The 21,949-nt window shown below is 40.8% G+C and overlaps 1 protein-coding gene across 3 annotated transcripts in view; it reads right to left on the bottom strand.

Annotated features, from left to right (window-relative positions):
* Window positions 1–19,631, bottom strand: part of AKT3 (AKT serine/threonine kinase 3) — a 157,076-nt gene extending 137,445 nt beyond the window's left edge. Inside the window, exons 1-2 of one of the 3 annotated variants that reach the window (XM_054194072.1) lie at window positions 19,497–19,631; window positions 6,587–6,741 (exon numbers count right to left, since the gene is read on the bottom strand). In XM_054194072.1, coding sequence (XP_054050047.1) covers window positions 6,587–6,632 — 46 coding nt within the window. In that variant the 5' untranslated portion in view covers window positions 6,633–6,741; window positions 19,497–19,631. Of the gene's footprint in view, window positions 1–6,586; window positions 6,742–19,173 lie in introns of those variants that run through there. The other 2 variants (XM_054194071.1, XM_054194073.1) reach the window with 2 other exon arrangements.
* Window positions 19,632–21,949: the final 2,318 nt, after the last annotated feature.

The following is a 21,949-nucleotide window of genomic DNA, read 5'->3' as shown; positions in this document are numbered from 1 at the left end:
CCTGGAATAAACAGTTATTTAGCAAAGAGAACACCCCACACTCATCCTAGTTACATCTACTGTCAGATTTTCACATGGTTCTGACCTTCCTTCAGGGACAAGTAAGGTTAAAAAGGTTATAATTATTCCAAAAAGAAGAGCTTCGTACTCAACTACAAAGTGAATGGGACAGAGGAATGGTACAGAGGGCCCTTCTCCTCTCCCAGTGGGGCAGCTGCAGGAAAACAGCCTCTAAATACACAGATCTCTGCTCAGAGTGTATGTGGCAGTAAAAAAAAAAAAAAAAAAAAAAAAAGTGTGAGGTTTCCCTGACTGCAAGTAACTTTACAGGTTTACCTAAATCCATTTCTATACTGAGTGCATGATATAGAAATCTCTATTTGTGAAATTAAAAAAAAAAATTGTTCAGATAGATGGATGTATAAACATTTATATAAGAGAGCTTGCACTGTCATTTTTTCTCTCTTTGGTCCTCATGGAGCTGCCTCTTTTACATTCATGTATTTTATTGGAACTTTACAGTAATTCACATTTTCTATTAATTAGATAGAATTAGAGTAGGAAGATTATGATAAGAAAGGCTTACTTAGTTTCAAGTTGTTCATCAATGAAGACTTTACCTTAAACTACTATTCAGCAACACAATTAGAAAAAATAGTTTAAATTTCTTCTACTTTGTGTAGCAGATGTTCAAGATAGTCTATTTAAATTTGTCTTTATTAGAGGTGTGTTAAACTACTCAAATAATTCAGACAATCTGCAAACAAGATTTCTGACAGGTTGTGAATAACACTCAATTAGTACCATAACTTCTGAGATTAATTCTTCCATCAAGGCATTCCTGCCCCCACCCAAAAAAAAAAAAAAAAAAAAAACCAAAAAACCAACAACAAACCAAAACCAAACCAACCAACCATACCATATGAACTCAATCTCCAGTGTTTATTTCCAAAATTAACATCTGTTTGGTCTTAGTTCAACTGTAAAACCCAATGTCCATTAAATTAAATTACTTAGTTCTTCTTCTGGATTGGGGGGGGGGAGAGGAGGGGAGGGGAAGACATGTTACCCTAAGACTGTAAATAATTTGTACTTTAACCAACAATTGCATTCCTATTTGGAACAACAGATTTATTCCACTACACTATTTATTCTTCTTGATAGTAGATATAACAACAATAAATATTTTCCACGCGGTTATTTCTTAAAATCCCATGTTACCTGCATCATGTCCTGAATTGCAGAAATGAAAACAGACCAGCAATTGAGTGAATCTCATCACAGCAGATCAAACACATCTTATTCTATAAACTCTATGAGTTTAGAAATACTAACCCTACTTCAGGTAATTCATTTCTGGATACTAAGAAGTTATGAAAGGCTGTATTAAAAAAAAAAAAAACATTGAGTGAAAAATGGTATTACAGTATTTCAGTGATACACTGTTTACAGGACAATCTCATTACAGGAAAGCTTCATGACATCTGTTTTTAACCATCCATTACATCAAACTTCTTAATTTGTAATGGTTAAGCCACAGCAAATTTATACTCTCTATAAAATTGGTATACTGGTACTTCTGTACTTCAGGGGAACGTTGTGAGATAAAATGAGAACATCAAAAATTGTGAGATTATATTTAAGTCACCCCCATAAGCAAGTCAGACACATTATCTATTCAAGATAATTTGGGTAAAAACATATCATGTAAGGTATGTAAAGGTTGCCATGACAAACAACATTAGATAATGTAACACACTTGAATGCAGAAGCCCAAACAGAGGCGTGGTAACTGAAGTATGACAACAGAAGCACTGACTTAAACTGACAAGATTTTGCTTCGTCTTTAAGTAATGGTTTAGCCATCTTGTTATGCAATACACATTAGGTATATTCTCCCCAGATAAAAACAGGAAAAAAAAAAACAAAACCAAACCAAACAACACACACCCTACTCTCTCAATTAAAAAAAAAAAGTTAGTTAGTTGACATGATAAATTTAAAACTGGGTCCTTTAAAAAGTTAGCATCTGTGTCAATTTTTCCTTTGTCCCAAATGATCTTTTAATAACATGGTAACAAAGACCCTTAAAACTTCTCATATGTTTAAACTAATTGAAATCTTGTGCACAGGTTATATATAAAGAAATTAGGTTGCAATTAAGCATAGTTATTAATGATTCTTAAATCTAATTGTTGTGACTATTATAGACCACAGACAAGGTCAACTCTGCAACTCAGGAAACTTTAGCTTTAAAGAAAAAAATACCTCCTGAATTATATGCATAAAACCCACTTTTCTAATGATACAGCTCTAATCATACTAAGCATGTTCATTCATTCAAAAAAACAACTGTTTCCAAACTGATAAATTAAAAACATATCCCCCCCATAAAACATTAAATTTAATTTAGTATATACAGTAAAAACACGTTAAGTAAAATTAAAAATACTAACTCTTAAAATAATTTTAAAAAACCACACTCTGCAAAACGTTGGGATTATAAGCAAATTCAAAATGTAACAGTCATTTCAGCAATTACTGCAGTCCTTACACTATCTGCATAAATGTCAAGTACATATATTTAACTTCTGCATATGGGCAGCAAAATTTGGATCATTGTGTTTCAGATTTTTAGTCAAGATCACTTCCCTTTCACCTGTATGCATTAGAAGGAAAAACACTGGTGCCACCTAAAAAAGAAACTCATAAAGCAAGACAACACATCTCTCTCCTAATCTGGCTACAGAACTGGAGAACAGAAAGAAGAAAGAAAAATCGTTATCCTTTCTGAAACAAAACACAGTGAGCCAGTGAATTACAAGAATATCTTTGCAGCAGAGCAGGGACACAAGGCTGTGAGATGCTTGGTTCTTATCACTACATCTGAGACACTAAGTCACGGGCAACCATAAGACCACCTGTACAAAATACATTCCCACTCCTCTCTCGCCCGAGCAGAGACTTTGCTCTAAGAAGACTGTTCCGCTGGCTCTCCGCTTGTACAAGTTCTGATGTCTCACAGGGTACATCTGCATTAGTACTTTAGCTCAGATAAGGAGAGCACTTTTGCAACAAATCTTCCTATCACCCTAGTTAATACACTTTTGTTTGCTGCATGGAGCTGCCCTGGAGTGCACAAACCTGGTTCCTTTCAGGTGAAACTGAAAACCACAAGATGTACTCCAGGAACAATACCATTGCCAAAGGGGCACAGGCGAAGACAGGAACCAGCCCATTTCACTTAGCAAATGCACTGAGAGTAGATAGGTATCAGGTCCTCATCACTAATTATTTCATTCTCTGAATCTGTTCTCACTGGACTGCATTACTTGCCCAGACACTGTGCTTCAGGGTTTCCTTTCACCTGTGAGGTGGGACCTGACCGCACCTGAAATTCACTGAGCTTCTCAGGCTTTGTTACCTCTTGCATTTTGGGTCTTCTATTGTCCAAAGTTCTTACCTCCCACCTGTCATCTCTGCCTGTTTGACCATTCAGATATACCAGCTTACTCTTCCTCGGTATCATCTACTCTCACCACACTGAAACTTCTTCTCCTAAAGACTACTCAAAGTCTGAGTATGATCATCCTAATGAAATAAACTTAATTCTGGCATTTCTTAACTTTGAGTGCTGGCTGATTTTAAAATAGTAATACTTTAATGTGTTCATAATTTAAGCACACACAGAAAAACAGAGCATTTGAAGCCAACTGTGTAGCATCACATCGACTCTTCAGTGCTTAACATCAGGGTTAAAAGCTTACAAATGTATAGCCCTCAGCTCTCTGTTATTGACATGGATACAGCACTAAGGATAATAAAGCAAACATTTTCTCAGTGCATTTCACAGCCATTAAGAATTGTAACACTCTGCCCTAACAGACTCGGTCTTCCCCAGTCTCTCTCTATCAGAGCCTCAGCTCAGAAAGAGATCCCCAGCTCAACTTTCAGTCCTCCCCTCTCATTCCTACATTCAGTTCACTTTAACCCACCTTTGTAATGATCTATCTCATTAGCCTGCTACTCAAAACCGTTCTTCATCCCAGTACTTTCAGGTCATCTTCATACTCTTTTATTGGGCTGTGAATGCCAGAGAGAGATTGTTTTGTTCCTTTACACGTATCACAGACCTTGTTGACTGTTGAAGGGAACAATTTTAAAACCACATGACCAACTAATTGGGCGTAATAGAAGCAGATCAGTCAACTGAGGCAGCTAGTATCCAGGCCCCTATGTTTCAAGTTTGTAGGGTTTATGAGTTTTATTTCAAGTTAAATTCAGTCTGGAGCCTCAGATTGAACATTGCACCACACATGTGGTTCAGGGCTGTCCAAAGGACCGATCAGTGGGGCTGGAGTTCACTGGGTGTCCGCCTGGAGAAGAGACGTCGTGCTCAGCTTCCTCCAAGAGGAACCTGGTTTGTACCTGCCAAAACCACCCTGTGTACTGAGCCAATGGGCGTCAAGTGGGGATGATCAGAGAATTCACTTTAAAACTGTAATAGCGTGATAGCTTGCGGAAGTAGGGGGGCTTTACCCAATCCCACAATGCTTCTTGGTACAGAGAAAGAACATTTAGCTGCCAAAATAAGAGGTGTCTACTGAGCATATTCCAACTTTCAGAATTTCACTTAAGATTGGATACTTTTTCTTGGAAACAATAAAAAAAAAAGTGCTTAACAACTTCGATTCTTTTGCTCCAGAGCAAGGTCAGCGTAGAAATTGTAATTATGTGAAATGTATAACCATAGAATTAAATGCTTACAAATTCTTGGCATTGGAAAACACCACTGCACTTTTCCTTTTGTTTTCAGAAACAAACAAAATGAACGCTTTAATCCACCAACAACCAGACTTAGACACAGAAAATTAAGGACAATATTAGATCTAAGAAAAAAAAAAAAGAAATCCCACTTAAACCTACACAGTTACCTATAGCAAGAAGGGGAAAATACCATACAAACTTAATTAAAATAAGGAAAAATGTATGTCATGAAACATCTTTACTTAGAAATGAAAATAATTACTAACAAAACCGACATCAAAATGTCAACTCAGTAGGCTTTTCTTCAATTAATAGACAGTAAAACAGCATGAGGAGGAAAACCTCTATTTTACATTTCAGGATTTCAAATATTCAGTAAGACATTGAGTTTCACTGTACATTGTCCTTTTCTGGACTCCAGTCATTAATATATGCATATCTGATGCTCACAGAGTTGATAATAGGGTGTAACAAGAACAAGCAATATTACATGAAGGAACTGATGTAATGTAAAAGAAAATTATTTGGATCATCCTAACCATTTTCTAATACATTTGAAAGAAATTTGTATGAATTAATCAAAAAAGTAAATCAGATACCCAAGCTGAGTAAACGACAACAAGATGGGAAGGAAAAATAAGTTAAAATTTTAAATAGTTCCTGTCATGTAAAATTTGATGTTATAAGTATATATTCCAAAATAGGAAGCGGGCCTTACACTTCACATAGTTTAGCCTATTTTCATCTAAATTACCCATAATGCATCCTGAAATACAATTTATGCAGGAATAATAACAGAATAACAAATTTTTTCTCTCATTCTCTTGGTTTCTTTGACATTTAATGTCAATCTGCAATAACAAAGCTAATAATGATCTTTGTCTTTACACACTGCTGTTGAAACAATGCATTTCTTTGTAAATTAAAGGGTAATTTTGTTCCCACTATTCCAGCCTAAATCTTTCTAGGCTAGAATCACAGAAGCTCAGGGCATAAATCACCCTATAATCCAGAACACCTTCTTTCTGCAGGAGAGATTATATTCTTTTGTAAATAATCATGTGCACAACCACAACCCAAAGCAGACCAGCATGAAGCACTGAAGATTTCATCTGAAGTTCATTACATGATACAAATGCCAGATATTTCTAGAGGTTTCCCATTCAAAGCTTAACATATAGCAGCCTTCCCAAATTTGTAAATCACATGGTGACACGTTATAAAGCGACATCGCAAGAATTTACAGGAATTCAAATGTAACAGAAAATCATACTTTAGACTGGCTTGTAATTGTGAATATATTCTTTAATCATACAGCTTCCAGCTCTGCAAAGTAATTAGGTGTATGCTGAGCTTTATGGAAGTATTATGTTGTTTTTATGGGGAGTACTTGCATTCGTAATACAAGCTGAGGCACAGTGAATGATTTTGGCATCTAGGAAGTTTCACACAAAGTATCACATTCACAACAGCTTCTAGGCAACCTTCTACTGTGCACCTCTATTACTACCTCTTCCAGCTGCCACAACAGCCTACTTAGTCTGATACATGGGTGACAGCAGCTGCAACAGCAAGGTTAAGTGGGAATTACTGAATCCAACTTCCTCTTCACTGTCAGCTACCCCTATAAACAGGGGCACTGCTGAGGGTTAAGTATTAACAAGACCAAGGCCTTAATGGCCATTAATTCCATATGGTCAGATTAGCTTGCTACAGACCAGAAGATAAATCAAGAATGCTCATATGCATAACCATGTAATACCACTACACACAGCATACAATACGCCAGAAGAACTTTCCATTAAAAGGTAGAACTTACCCCTCTTCTGAACCCAGCCTTCCTTCACAATGGTAACATCGCTCATGATGGCTCCACTCTGAACCCCCAACTCAAAAGAGTATTTCTTCGAGTTATCAGCTTGTCTGTTTGGCTTCTCTTCTGCAGCTCTTCCCAATTTCTACTGATGAGTCAGCCTGGAAGGAAATATTAGAGAAAGAATTTAAGTCTTTTCTGTTTTTCTCACTTGACAGCCAACAAAAAAAGTCTTTGTTGATGTCTTCCACTAACTGAGCTCACATTAAAAATCTGCTTTTTTTCTAATTAACCATGTAACAGAATCATGTTTTTAGTCTTACAGCACATTTTCCATGAACACTGTAATACTTAAAAGATGCAGAATGTGTTAAATTTTTAAGTTGTATGGCACTTTTATAAAATGCGCACAATAGAATTCTCTCTTACTAATGCACAGGATGCTGTTAAATGAAAGGGTGCCCGTACTGTTTCACAGGTCCAACTCTGAACCCACAGGAGCTTTAACCATTCCCACATTTGTCAGAATCCATGCAACGGACAAGTGGTTCCTCTGTTATGGCGACGTTGATCATATCAAGAGTGCAAGAAAATGGAAGAAAAGGTTCTGTAAAGGAGCTTAGAACCAAAGCCTTAAGTATTATAGATACGGTTATCCTCATAACTCTTAAAATCTGTACTAACCAGTTTATCAGCCATGCAATCAGTTTTTTTTAATATTTGAATTAAAAAAAAAAAAAGATAGTAAAGGCTGCCAAAATAAAACATTTTTCCTGCTTCCACTGTAACTTCATTATAGCCAATACAAAGCCTTAACTTCCAGAAGTTTTTAAAAAACAGCAAAACAGCATCATCTGCAAGTACACGAACAGAAAGACAACTTCTTAGGAGTACAAATTAACCAAAAAAAAAAATGTTTAGTTTATGAAAAGAAGGAGCACACATTCTCTCAAGGCTTTAAGCCAGGCAGTGACAAGAGTGCTGTTTTCCCTACAAAACTCAGCTTGCAGGGGACAGAAGGGAAGTTAGCCCTGGAACAGGACACGCCACTCTCAGAAGCCACAACCTTCTCTTCTGACCACCTCATTCCCAGAGTACCTAACAGCTGTGAAGAATAGATAAATAGCACTACAATCAAGTAGGAAGAGAAGCCAGAGGGCAGGAGAGGTTTCCTTTTGCCAGCAGACTGCCTTTCCCCTCCATCCTTCAAAATAAAGAGAAGCACTCAAATAATGCTCATCTAGAAAACGGTGGAAAGCCAAGAAAAGAGATTTCTCTCATGGGGGAAGAACACTCTTCTATGGCTGTACACAGCGAAGCACATGTGTACACAGCGTTAGCATGGAACAGGAACCCGCACACCAGTTCAGCACTATCAAATGCAGCACATACATATCGATTTAGTAGACTGACCAACAAATGTAAACATGTGATAGAAACAAATACAACTGTGATAGAAGCAATCTGTGCAACAAAATGAATGGAGAACGGAGTGGGAAATAAACTGGTTTAATCCAACCAAGTACAGGCTAAAAACTGAACAATTACACACATGCAGGTCATTTCTTACTTATAATTTGAAAAATGTGTATTTGCACCACACAGCAGCTAGATGGAAGGCTACTTCTGTATGGATGCTGCGCTGTGCAAAATAAAATTTGGTATAAGTATTTTTTTCAAGTGGTATGCAACAAAAAACGTAGCACAATCTGGTTTTACAGAAACACTGAAGTGTGTCCATTTTACAGTTTTGCTTTCACTGAACTATTTTTTCTGCAAAGTTTAAGTAATATTGAATACAGGGCCTCTGAGACATCTCCACGGCACTGGCAGGTATAACAGCAAGACCTATGCAGGTGATGCACAGCTTTCTGCACTGGCATCATTCCCTGTTGTGTCTAAAAGGACACAGGACACCTGTGTTTATACAACTGCACCCTGCCTTAAAACTTAAATATTGTTTTGAGTTTTCATAAGAGTTAAAAGAAAATGTTATTTACAAGGTTCTGGAAGGACATGAAACTGATTCATTGCTGTTAATTGATCTCACTAGCTTTAGCTGTTCAGACTTTTATGTAAGTATGGCAGAAATAACCAGAACATGCATTTCCACGTCCTCCGCCTTACTACAGTGAGAGTTATCTTCTGGGTTATACATTATCAGAACTTTTGTTTGCGCGCTTCAAACTAGAGATAAGCAAGTCTATCAGCTGTGCGTGGAAAGAGATCCTGACAGATTAAGCCACGTGCCTGAAAGCAGCCTGCAGTTTTGCCATTCTGGATTACCACAGCACAGTATCAGCTCTTATTACAAACACACAAATCTTTACAAAGCCAGAGGTGAGTGTCAAACAACCGTGACCTAAAAGCAGCTGTTCTGTGAAGGAAGTGTAAGCACTTTAGTATCCAAATATCTGACTTAAGTTCGCTTTTCCTACAAGACTTTCCTTGCATTCTTTAAGAAGTGATCACAGGTGACTTTTTTTTTTTCCCAACTATAAAGACAAAATAAGCAATGTAACACAGACAGTACTTAGCTCAGGCTGGCATTTGCTGCAATATGTTTTACCCTTTTGGCAAATTTAATGTACTTTCCAATTTTGGTGCGTGCTTATGAAAAGTGCAATAATTTATTTTTATTGGTACAGACTAAGCTATAAGAAATGAACTTCTGTACTAAGTAGCAATAATCTTGTCTGCCCACATACTGATCAAGTCCATGATTTCAGTAGACACCCAGTTTTAAGGAATGAATTTATGTTTAAAGCTCCCTATTCATCCTCTCATTATGATTAAGTTAGTATTACATAATCAAAATCTGATCTGTGACCAATTTTCATGTCAGTGTCCCAACAACCTCAAGTGTATGTCTGTAGGATTGCATCCCACCCATCGCATGTACCACTTTACTGAATTTTGAACAAAAGCCCCAAAATACAAATAAATATGCTGACAAAACTAAGTTATCTCCAGTTTAGCTTCACAACATTACCAGGAACAACTTAAGTAGAATTATCAACAGTTGTATGGTTATAGTGATCGCTCCCTTAATGGGTAATTAAAAGTCAAGCTGAATTACATAGGAAGCTGAAGGAGACAAATTGAAGCATTAAAAGACTAATGAAAATAAAGGTTATACGTTCACACTACACTTTCAATAAGCCATTTGTAAACATCTGTAGTATTATCCCTTAGAAAATTCCTTTGAGGCTTTCTAAAAGCTCTATTCCTTTACCCTTAAAGTCACTCAACAAAGCTCTAGAAGAGCAGACATTTGAGAATTACTCCTTACCATGACAAAAACTGACCTTAATGAAAAACAGTCATACAGAAACCTTCTTCCCTGAAGATGTAATAAAGGATTTCTATAGACATAAAGCAGTTGCCTGAAACATGAAAATAGCATTTCATCTACAGTTCAACTATTTCAAGAAAAGCTACATAAATGTTTATTCTACACAGCTAGCATAGAACTTAAAATACTTGTTAGCAACCAACTGTGCTCTCCCAATGCGCATTGAGTTTCAGCAGCTGGTATACAGTACTTTTTACAGTTTCCCTTATTGCTATAGGATGAACCTACAGGAATAGGAAAAAAATGTGTAAGAACTGAAGTTGAAGATAGTTTGCATTCCAGCTGCTTCCTACATGGAAAAACTTCACTTGTTTTCATGTATGCTCCAGCAACTGGAGAACAGGTTGGATGGCTTTTTTTCCCCCTCATGTTATCAAACAGAACTTGAAAGATACTTTGCCAACAGTATATTGTGTGTATTCTGCAGACAGTATCAGACAGTCACATATATGCATAATACATACAAGAACATATTGCTTGTATGCTTTATGGTGCAGGTGTAAAAATTTATTCCATCGGAGTCAGTCATGTGAAGAAAACACCTACTTTTTTTGGATCTGGTAAAAAATAGTAAAACTTTTCCTTTCTTCTTTAGAAAGCTATTAAGTCACGTTTATAGCGTTAGATGAAACAATCCAGCACACTTCTAAAAAGTTAGTATTACAATTCTAAGTTCCTAGCTGTAGGCGTTGCAAAGGCATCTTTCTGAACAAAGATTAAGCAGAAACTATTACATGCAACAGAGTTCCAGATCTCTCTGCCGAGGCTCACAGTTTTCCCAAGCTGTGGTGAAAACTAGCCAACACCTTTTCAGTTTTCATCTTGAACTTTAAGAATAATAGCAATATAGAGAAGAATCAGCTCATTCCATGATGCTACCATATGGGAACTATAAGATCAACCATTAAAATGAGCAATGGACCATTCCAAAGGAAGACACCTTTTCCTCAACGTGTATTTTTAAATTAAAGGAGGCTCTCATGCCCATCACAGCAGTCAGGTACCTCCGCAGACCTGGTGGATGGGGAGAAGGAAAGAAATCCCTTCCAAGCAGAAGGACTAAAAAGAGTGGTTCAGGTCTACACTTAACAACCACTATGTGTAAGTGAATAATCATCGAGATTCCTAAGAACAGACAACACTCCCTTGGAATCTGGGCATCCTCCCATTTCCCCCGTGACAAGAGACAGCTGAGTAAAGAAGACAGTGCCCGTAAATTCAGTGTAAATTGTATGATTCAGGTCTCTGTTGTAAGAACTTTCATAAACACAGGCTCCTACTTTCAACAATTTTGGAGCTGAGAAAAAACAGATACTCTCACATTTACCAACTCAAGTTACCAGAGAGAATACCAACAGGATCGGTTTCAGCATTTCCAGACATTATGCCTATAACTTCTTGTAGCATTATCAACTTAGTGATTCATCCAACCTTATTCTCTTAATATATAAGAGAACTACCATTTTTCCCTTTTACAAGTAATCATTTAATAAAATATTTGGGGAAAAAAAAACAGCAAGTGAATCTTTCTGATTCATTTTGCCTGACTCACTAAGATTCTTTGGTCCTCAACGTAAGCAGAGTCAAATCTCATCATCTCTACCTCCTCATTTCTCAGAAAAGTAATTGAAAAATTTTGTGCAGGTACACACAAAACACACACTACCAAAAAAAGCAGCTCTCAGTCATCCTCTAGTGGCTTACATCACACACATGTTTGTTTCCCTGCTTTGGGGGCTTTTTTTTTTGTAGCAGATCAAGCTCTTAAAGAGGTTTTCTCCAATCTGAGTTTGAATCCTCCAAGACACCAAACATGCTGTAACCGTCTCCGTTACAGTGCCGGCTGCAATCACAGAGCAGAAATTCAAAAGATAAGACTGTAAACTAAAAGCAGAATTGTCTTTAGGATTGGATGCTGAGATCCAAGTTTTATTTATATGAAAAACGCATGCATATCCTCTTCCCCTACCAAAGTTGTTATCTAAAAGCCTGGTCAAACAATTAGAGGATATATTGCACATCATCAAAAATTACACAAAAGACTATGTTGCAGAACAGAGATTGCTACAAAACCTACTAAATCAAATTAGCCTACATTGCTAATGGAAGAGCCACATTCAGTTGAGTGCTTTATCTAAAAAGCATAGAGTATTTGCACAGTCTTTTAAGAACTGCCTATTCTGGAATTTTGGTTATACTTCAAACACAGCAGAATGGATTATGTCCCTTTTTACGGTCTCAAGAGGACTGACTGATTTAAATATGATCACTGCTTTCATTCAGAAAAAGAAACCTGCAGGCAGATAGTATTTGTTCGACTTATTAAGAGACAACTTAAAAAAATAAAAAAATAAAAAAACAAACAAAAAACACACCAAACCAACAGAAAACACAACATGAACGTTTTGACAAGAGAAAGAAATAAAAAAACCCCAGGATTATTAAAAACCAAGAGATCCTAAATTTATAAAATCCTATGTATGCACAATTAAGACACTTAAAGATACCCCTAAACACCTTGTAAGTAGAAACATTCATACTTTACAAATTTTAAAACAAATAAAAAAAAAAATTCAAGATATCTCCACAATAGGCATTGCAAATATTTTTAAACTATATGTCACACTAAAAGCCTCAATGTCTTTAAGAATATTGGTATCAAAAATTTACTCCTAACGACTTTATTTCATAAGCGTTGACTTGGAATTGTGAGGGGGATAACAGGAAAATAACATTGCCTACACCTTGTGATAAGGAAAAACAACGGACTTCGGAAAAAATAAACAGCTCTTTTTAATGCACGCTTATGCGTATGCTTTGTGCCTTAATATTTTCAGTGTTCTGTTTTCACTTTCAGTATGTCAAAAAGCTGCACATAACTAATATATGCTCAGATAAGCCTAGTTAGGAGACTACAGGTACAGTGAAATATTAATATACAAGTTAGATGTTTTCTTTAGAATCTGAAATGGAATAAGTTTATCAAAAAAGAAACCATCATTCTGTATTTCTTTTACTATTATAATGACAAAGCAAGTTATTTTAAGGGACAAAGGTATAATTAAAGTAAGGTGAACAAAGCCACCCTTGCCTTTGTTTACCAAGGTATAAAGGAAGTTCCTAAAAGTAACTAAATTGTTTCTTTAGAATCCCACGTGAAACATTAACAACCCATTGTTTTGCACTGTGTTTATTGACAAAAATGTTTTAAATCCTTTTCGATACCCTCCCCCCCCCCCCCCAAATCACATAGAACAATAACTGAAAATCAGACAGAAGCAGAGTGATAAAACATATGAGTATAGGTCTGAAATTCAACCAAAGACTACATTTAAAGTAGAAAACGTGAAGGGAGGGCTAAAGTTATGCATCACAAAAAAGTTACTGAGACAACAAACTCGGGAGAGTTTTAAGACTTAAAGGAAGTCAAATCAAGGATTAGCTGAGCTGAGTATCACAACTATGATAATGCTATTCCACTCACTGCTTCAAAATACATGTAATAAATTTATCTTGCTGAGGATTAATGTACGAATACTAATTCTTTCTTGCCATTTTAAGACAAAGTTCCTTTGCCCTTTGAAAAAATAGTTTAGTAATGACTCAAACAACCAAGCAATATTAAACCTAAGTTCCATATTTTGAAAACAAACCAAAATTGGCTTTCTATGCCTAGAATACTCTGAAAAAAGTAATCTAATTTTCAAAAGTTCTAAGAACCTAGAAATTTCTATTCATTCTGAGATATTTTTAAACATATCTTCAGGAGATAGAAAATAAAGTTTCGTTAAGCTTATATATTTAATTATTTGTATGATAGTAACTTTTCTGCAGCACAACATCATATTGTGTATAAAACACCAAGCACACTGTTGAAGATTATAAACCCCAGAAATACGTGAAGTGCCATGAGTAACAAGAAAAGCAAAGTACTGAGATAAAAATGTGTTCTGAAACTGGTAATATAAAAGATGGAAAAAGTTCAGTGACCTGTCTACCAAGTAGCTTTCTTTTAAACTCTTATAGTAGGATGTATTTATTATCTGGATATTGAACAAATTAAATTCTGAATTGCCTTGCAACAATAGGGATGAGTTTTGTGATTCCTTCCTACAAAGCAATCAAACAATGCTGAACCTCATAACGGTCAAATTCTGACACTGCAGTATGAGTAGAACATAATCAACTTCTAATCTAAAACCTTTGGGTCTTCCTGTTCACCTTCAAAAAGCATTATTCCCATCAACTTGAGACCCAAATTTCCTAAGGATGGAAGGAATTCTCTGCAGCCTTAAATGAAGATTGTGTACCTTTCAAAGGTATGCTATTGCTTACACACATTTAAGGCTAGATGCAGAGCTCACTAGATGAAGGTCTTTGGCAAATGATACATGAAAAGCCAGATTACATAGAACTCAAACATACAACCTTAACTCTCTGCCTCCAAGTGTATCAATATATTTAGAAAAAATATATAATTCTAAGAAAATCTTGCAAGGCAAGCTGCACCAATCACATATCTCAAGAAGCACACTAAATGCTTAGGGGGAAAAAATTATGTATGTTGGTAGAAATTATTTTGCAAGACTGCAGAGACTCAACTAAGGAATACTGCATTAATTCTGCGATGCTAAATCAGCTGTATAAGAAGTTTTTGACTATTGGGCACTGCCACTCCACACCTACAAAAAGGCAGTAGTAGGACCTTTACTGATCTCAGTGTAGCTGAAGCAGGCTTTTCATCTCTGCTCCTGCTATAGGAGGCACTCAAATAACTTTACCACATGGACAACACAAGAAAGACTGACAAACCATGCTGTCAAGTCACTCAGACATGCATACGAAATATTGAGGTCCCAGGTACATTCTTAAGGGAATTTAAAAATTACTACTGTCCTTTAGTCAGGATATTAGAGAAAAACAAAATAAAACAAACCACAGGCAACAGCTTGTTCTTAATGCTATATTTGATTAGTATGACTCACACATAGACATTCATGTAGAAATACGCGGAAAAAGAGGATCAGTCAAAATGGACTCAACATATATTATTTATTCTAAACATATAAGTGTTGCCTAAATAGTATCAAAAATGAAAGAACTATTTTAAGTGACCAAAAGTAAGCATCTTCATACACAAAAGACAAAAATGCATTACTCTCCTTGACAGTAACATTTAATGATATTCAATCCCAGGGGAATTTTTTTGTAAGTATTAACTTTGCCACAAATTCCTACTACACCTGAACAATGCCTTTAAATAATAAAGACAAAAAGAATCTGTTTGAAATCCACAGCATGCATCAAAACTATCTGAATGCCCATACTTAACATTGATCTAGAGCTATGGAAGGAGGAAAAATGTCAAATAATTGACTACTACACCCTTGCATTTCCTGCAGTCTTTTCATAAGCATGTATTAGAGATTTGTTTAAATAAGCTTAATTTATAAATTCTTCTCTTCACATAGGTAGCCTAGAATGTCATTCATACAATTAGTCAAGACGAAAACATAAACCAAAACTTTAAAGATTACTTTTTACACAATGTAAAACACTAACAAGTTAACTTTCACATTCTATGTTTTACTGTTTGCCAGCAGTTTTTTATTTCCCTGGATTTAACAGATTTTTTTTGTTAAACACTTTGAATCAGCTTTTCCATTTACTATGTAACTTCTCCTTAGAAAATAATCTTTTCTATACCACTTGTTGCAAAGAAGAGTAACTAGTGCAACACATTTACCAAGGAGACCCTGCCATAGTGGGAAAGTCTCTTCTGTACAACCAAGGGGAAACCCACTGGTTGACAGGAGAGATTCTCACTGAAAACACACCTCTCCTCACACGCAATGCAAAACTCCATGAAGTACATGCTGTGCTAGAAAGCATCCCCCGCCCCCTCTACAGTATTCTTATTAGGCATATCCTAACAGAATGAGAATCCGAGATGACATAAATTAATCTAATATTCTAGAATAATTTTAAAGGGCACTTAATTTTCCAATCTTTTCTTATAGAAGACTGTACTTAAAACAGTAAGTGGGTTGTAAATTTCATACAAACACTGAAAATAAAAGCCACATTTTAATGGTAAACGAAACTCATGGATGCACACATTTAACTATTCCCCTCTTTTTGAACTGTTACTGTTGCTCACAAAGGGAGTACTGCACATTTTGAACAGAACGTTTATTTTATTAGTTGGGAAAAAGAGAACAGAGGGCTTTCGGTATATAGACAACTAACACAACTACAAAACACAGTTACAGTGTGGTGCATTACTTTTAAAGCAAATTAATTAATTTATGCATTACCCATATCGAAATGGAAGTATGGTACAACAAGTTTTCACTCAGTGTATTTCAATGTCCTTCCACTCCCCGGTGTCTATCAAAACCAGCGGTATGCCCAAGCCAGAAAAGATGTCAAAGAATATTGGGTCTCTGTTGCAACACTGAAGGAAAGCTAGACTGCCATGTCACCAAGCCCACCTCTCCTGTTGCATTAACAACAAAAAATGAAACTACAACCAAACACGGTTGTAAGAAACTGTATCTTCTTTATACTAAGAATAGCACAGAGATTTCAAATTTGTTTTAATACAAACTGCTGTAGTAACAGTGTCATACCTTCCCAAAACAATTGAGTATTTCAAAGTTATTTAGCAAATAATGCCTCTTGGGTACAGAAGTGATTACTCGATAGGTCTCTTCAAATTGGGAAAACGTGTACCCAGAAAGTGAAAGAACACTCAATCAGTGCTAGACAAATTCCAAGTAGTCTGAAGGATCTCTTAGTTATTATACAAACTTCAGACACATGCTGTTTCAAACTGTAGTCAGAAGTCAAGATATGGTTTCTGGTAACATCTTGCAAACAGAAGCTTGGGTTACAAACAATAGCAGAGCTGCATTAAGTGTTTTGGGGTTAAGCTCGAAAAACCTCACCAAACTATTTTCCCTTTCATAAAGCACTTGTTAGGGTGTCAAAAAGTCAACACTTTCTATTGCAAATTATTGACATCCAGTCCTTAAAACTGCATCTACTTCAACTGGCGCAAAATAAGAACTAGTACCTGTCTGAATTATCATCGACTTCCCATAGAAAGGCAGCATTTTGCTTAATGACACATCATCTTCCCACAAAACACAGAACAAACGAGGGAGTAAGATGCTGAAATACTGCTTTCTATGAACCTATTTATGAAACTAAGTAAACTACTGAATTTGTTCCAACCTAGTTAAAGTAGGAATAACACCACAGAATAAACTGTCTAAAACAAGACAGTCTTGTTAATATTACCTCTGTATATGCACACACACACCATGCACTTACATCAGAGAAAAAATGAGTTATCCAAATATTATGTGTAGCCTTCTAGGAAGCTGAGACATTGTCTTATCTCTGCAGTTTTTCTTTGGCCCTTGTCTGAACTTGACTTACTGGTTGCATCCAACCAAAATATATCCACATGGACTATAATTAGCAGCCCAATCCAATTAAAGATATTGGGGTCAACTTAAAGGCTCCCATCAAAGAAACAAACAGTCCTACAAACAGAATCTTCTTAAGTAGTACACTTACTTTAAAAGTCAAAATAAGCTTCCTTCCCTATCTCCCCCTCCTCCCTATCTCCTGTAGACTCTTTCCATATTCCAGCGCAGAACAGCCACAACTGGCCTATTCAGAAGCCGGCAGAAACAAGGGACCATGCTTAAGATGCTACTTCTCAGAAGTTTAGATGTACTTATTTGCATGCTTCTTGCCTTGAGAAATAAAGACCTCTATATGCAAAATGTGGGGCACCATGTTTGCCTGTCAGCAAAGCTTTAGCAAAATCTAAACAAACATCATCAGAAGAGACTGCTTAAGTTTCTTCGGTCCTGAAAAAAGCTGGCGATGCAGAGATCAGGTATATCATAATTTTTGTAATAAAACTCTTAAACAGAGGCTAAGTGAATCAAGTCTGAGACATGACATGTTTTCACAAAAACTATGAGATGATGTAGATATATACAAGTAGACAGTCAACTAATAATTACATTAAAGGAAAAAATTTTGAATACAGGTCAAGAGAGATGAAATTGTTTATTCCTTTTCAGCTGCAGAAGATTTTTTTTTTTTCACAGACACCCTTCAAATAACGTATGACGGGAGGACATGAAAGAAATAGCAACGGTTATTTCACGCCTCCCTCCATCCAAAAGTAAACCAAGCAGCGCAGCTCCTGCAAAGCCACCGAGCAGCCTATGAGCCTGTCAACTGCTCGTTACATCACGACCATTCGCATTCAAACCACAACACATAACGGTGCGACCCAGCGCCCGTTTGCTCGGAGGCGCCGTCCCGACCTGTCACGACAGATCCGCATGGCGCCTTGGCGCTGTTAATGGACGCGCACCTACCCGGGCACCCCGCCACGCAGACAGGCGTGCTGCCCACGGCTCACCCCGCCGGAGCGCCGGGTGTCCCCCGCCCCGCAGCAACACCTGCCGGGACACCCACCCCATCCCCGTCACGGCCCGGGCTGGGCCTCCGGGCAGACCCCGGCCGAGCGGGCGGCCCTTCGCCCGCCTGCGCCTCAACTTTGCCATGCGGGCCGCGGCCTCCATGATGGCCGGGGCGGGGAGAGGAGGGGCGGGGGAGGGGGCCGGTTTGTTTACTTGCAGCCGGCAGCGGCATCACTTGCGCGAGGCACCGCCACCCGCGCTGCTATTCTTAGCGCGGGGGCACCGGCACGCACAGAAGTTCGCGGCGGTTAACGGCCGCGCTGCCCTCAGCGCCGACATCCCGTATCCCCCCCGCCTCAACACACATACACACCCCCACCGCGCGCGCGCGCGCCCGCCCGCCCGCCCGGCGGGGAGGGGCCGCCGCGTGGGAACGGCCGGGCCCCGCGCGGGCAGCGCCCCCGGGGGCGCGCGCTCTGCCTTGCCCCTGCCTCCCCCCCCCCCCCGCCGCCATCCCCGCCGCCCCGTTACATAACCCCGCCCCGCCCGCCCGCCCGCCCTCCCCCACCCCAGCCCCGGCGCCACCGGGAGGGCGACCACCCACCCCCCCCCCGCCCGGCATCCCCCCTCCCACCCTGCCGCCGCCGGCAGCGCTAGGCCACGGGCGCCCCCGCCCCGCGCTCCCCGCCGCCCCCGGCCGCGCAGCACCGCCGCCGCTCCGCATCCCCTCCCGCGCCGCCGCCCCAGCGCCCCGCCGCCGCCGCCCGGCCCCTCCCGCCCCGTACCTGCAGAGGAGGAGGAGGCGGCGGCGGCGCCGCGGGCGCTGGCTGCGGAGCCGGAGGGCGGCGGCGGCTCCGGGGGGAGAAGGGGAGGGAGGGCGCCGCTGCCTCCTCCCCTGTCCCCCCGCCGGGCTCGGCGGTCCCTGGCGGCCGGTGTCTCCGCGGGGGCGGGAGGAGGCGGCTCCGGCCCCAGGGCGCTGGCGGCGGCGGCGGCTACATGGAGCTGCGCGCCCCGCTACGCAGGGAGGCGCCCGGGCGGGCAGCGCGGCCGCAGCATCGATGCGCGGGGTCAGGAGGGCGGCGGCGGCGGCTCCCCCCGGCGCACTCACCCCGGAGCCGCCCGGGCCCCGCTCTCGGCTCCTCCCGCCGCCTCCGCCGGGCTCGTTATTGACTTTCAGGAAAACTCCCGACGTCACTGGCTCCCCCCGAGTGTCTCCCCCTCCGCGGCGGCGGCGGCAGCGGCGGCGGCATCCCCAGCTCTCGCGAGAAGCGCGGCGGGGACGGGGGGGGCCGCCAGACAGAGCGCGGGGAGCCAGACAGAGGGGGGCGGCTGAGGTGAGGGTGGGGGGGGCCGGCGGCGGGAGGGGGGGGGAGCGGGGGAGGCGAAGCGAGGCAGGCGGGGGCGGGAGCCGGAGCCGAGCCGGGCGGCGTGTCCCATCCCGGCCCTTCCCGCCGCCGGGCCGCGGGTGGGAGCGAGAGGAGGGATGGAGGATGGAGGCAGCGGCGTCCGCCGGCACCGGGCGCTGCGCCGCGCCGGGCTCTTTCCACTTTAGGCTGAGGGCCGGTGCCCGCCGGGCCGGGAGACCGGGGAGCGGCCGCCGGGGATCCTGCCCCTGGCTGGGCTGGGGGCCGCCGGGACGGAGCTGCCGGCGCCCCTCTCGGGAGCAGAAATCCCACCGCCGCCGCGCTGCCGCCGCCCCGCTCCCCGCCGCGGCCGGCGTTGGCAGCAGCACCTCTCCTTGCCGGAGCCGGCATCCCCCAGTTTTATTTCCTTTGTTCTCGCACTGGTGCGTTTCCGTACTCCCTCATCCCGCCTTGGTACCCAGAGCGGTCCCCTTGGCTCTGCAAACTCTCTCAAGAATAAAACTACCAGCCACGCAGCAGGAAGCTGTAATTCATCCCTTCGCTGAAGCCTTTAGTGGGTGCGCCAGCCCCAAACAGCGCTAAATTATCTGCGGGCGTCGAGTTATCCCAATAGGTAAATAAATACCTAGAGGAACCTTATGCCGCCGTTCATCGGCTCGTGACTCTCGTGACATTTCCTGCTGCCACACGCGACGTAGACGTGTCACTGGTGCCAACTGGGCAGCCGTGTCGCTGGGGGCCGAGCACGGCGTTCGGCTCGCTTAGCAGCCGTGTCTCTGGGGCCGCGCAGGCTGGGAAGCATCGGCCTGCAGCCTGCTGCGGCTACCATCCTGCAAACGCTAATGGGAGTGCGAGGTTCGTAGGTATAGCGGCCGTAACACGCTTTATTTCATGGCTAAGTGGCTGCGTGTACCTACACGGGTTTAGTGCACCTAAGTGTGCTTTCTGTCATTCATGGTTTAAATAATAAGAACAGATTAATTTTCTGCATCTATTATACGCGCGGTTGACACTGACTTCTGTCAGAACCTGTTACCGCAAAGGGGAAGCGGATATTTCTGATTGCCTGAAGTACAACTGTTTGCACTGTTTCATCAGTGCAGAATTTATTCTAGAAATGGACTTGAAGACGTTCATCAAAATTACATTTAACGAAAAAAAGTTTCTTTAGGATGTACCCCATATTTGCTTTTTAAGTTTTCCTTCCTTTCATGTTCCCACCTTCTGCTATAAGTATTTGAAACTTGAGTCCTCCCGTTCCCTGTGCCACTACAGGGCTTCAGAGAGTCTTTTTCGAGGATCTAAATAATCAGATGAGTTGGCACAGGACTGGAGAGTTGCCTCTGGGGGCAGAGAATCCTTTCGCTGCTGCGGCAGGCAACCACACCAATAATCCCATTCATAAATCTGCTGAGTTTCCTCTCAGGACTATGAAGTTTGCTTGCTGCACTGTTCTTACTCGCAGGCTGCAGCCTAAGCTCTCCGTCCCCCAAATTCTGAAGAAAAGCAAAATTAATTACGTATTTGATCAATGCATTTTCTTGAAAAAGAAGTTAAAAAGTACCTTGCCAAGCATTGCTTCCTTTCCCATAATTTACCCCTCGGTCTTCCTCTTTCTCAGAAACACTTTACTAAAGGGAGTATCTTATCAAGTATCAATATTTACACAGAGCCATAGTATCAATTATTAAAATACGTTTATTCACTAACGTCTCCTTTGATTGCTGTTGCTATGCTGCTCCTGAAAACCTAAAGGTAGTAGTTCTTGGAACGTGCCTTCTGTTTGCAGCAGTTCCTCCGGAGGACGCAGGACCTGAGGCAGGGTGAAATGTGCCCGGGCGGTAGCTGACAGCCTGGCCATCGGCTGGGCAAGTGCCAAACGCTGCCTGGCAAATCTGGACCCACAGAAAGTCGTGGTATTTGATAGCAGTTGGATCGGGAATTTCTGTTGCCCTCCTGCTGTATGGTAATCCCTGCCACTAACAGTCACAAGTTTCTTCTTAGTGTATTTGTGTAGTTGACCATCTTAGTTTATTCCTCCTAATTTTCAAAAAGCCACCTGTGAGAAACTTCTTCTATCATGACAGTAAGTTTGCTTCAATTTATAAATAGATACTTGGTGTAAATCACCCTGGAAAATCTGACATAAAAGCACATTTGTTTACAGCTAAAAAGAAAAAAAAACACGCACTGAGGT

Source organism: Rissa tridactyla, chromosome 3 (genome assembly GCF_028500815.1).
Source record: "Rissa tridactyla isolate bRisTri1 chromosome 3, bRisTri1.patW.cur.20221130, whole genome shotgun sequence".
NCBI lineage: Eukaryota > Metazoa > Chordata > Aves > Charadriiformes > Laridae > Rissa > Rissa tridactyla.
Note: the sequence above shows the minus strand (reverse complement) of the source record. Positions and strands in the feature narration are given on the sequence as shown.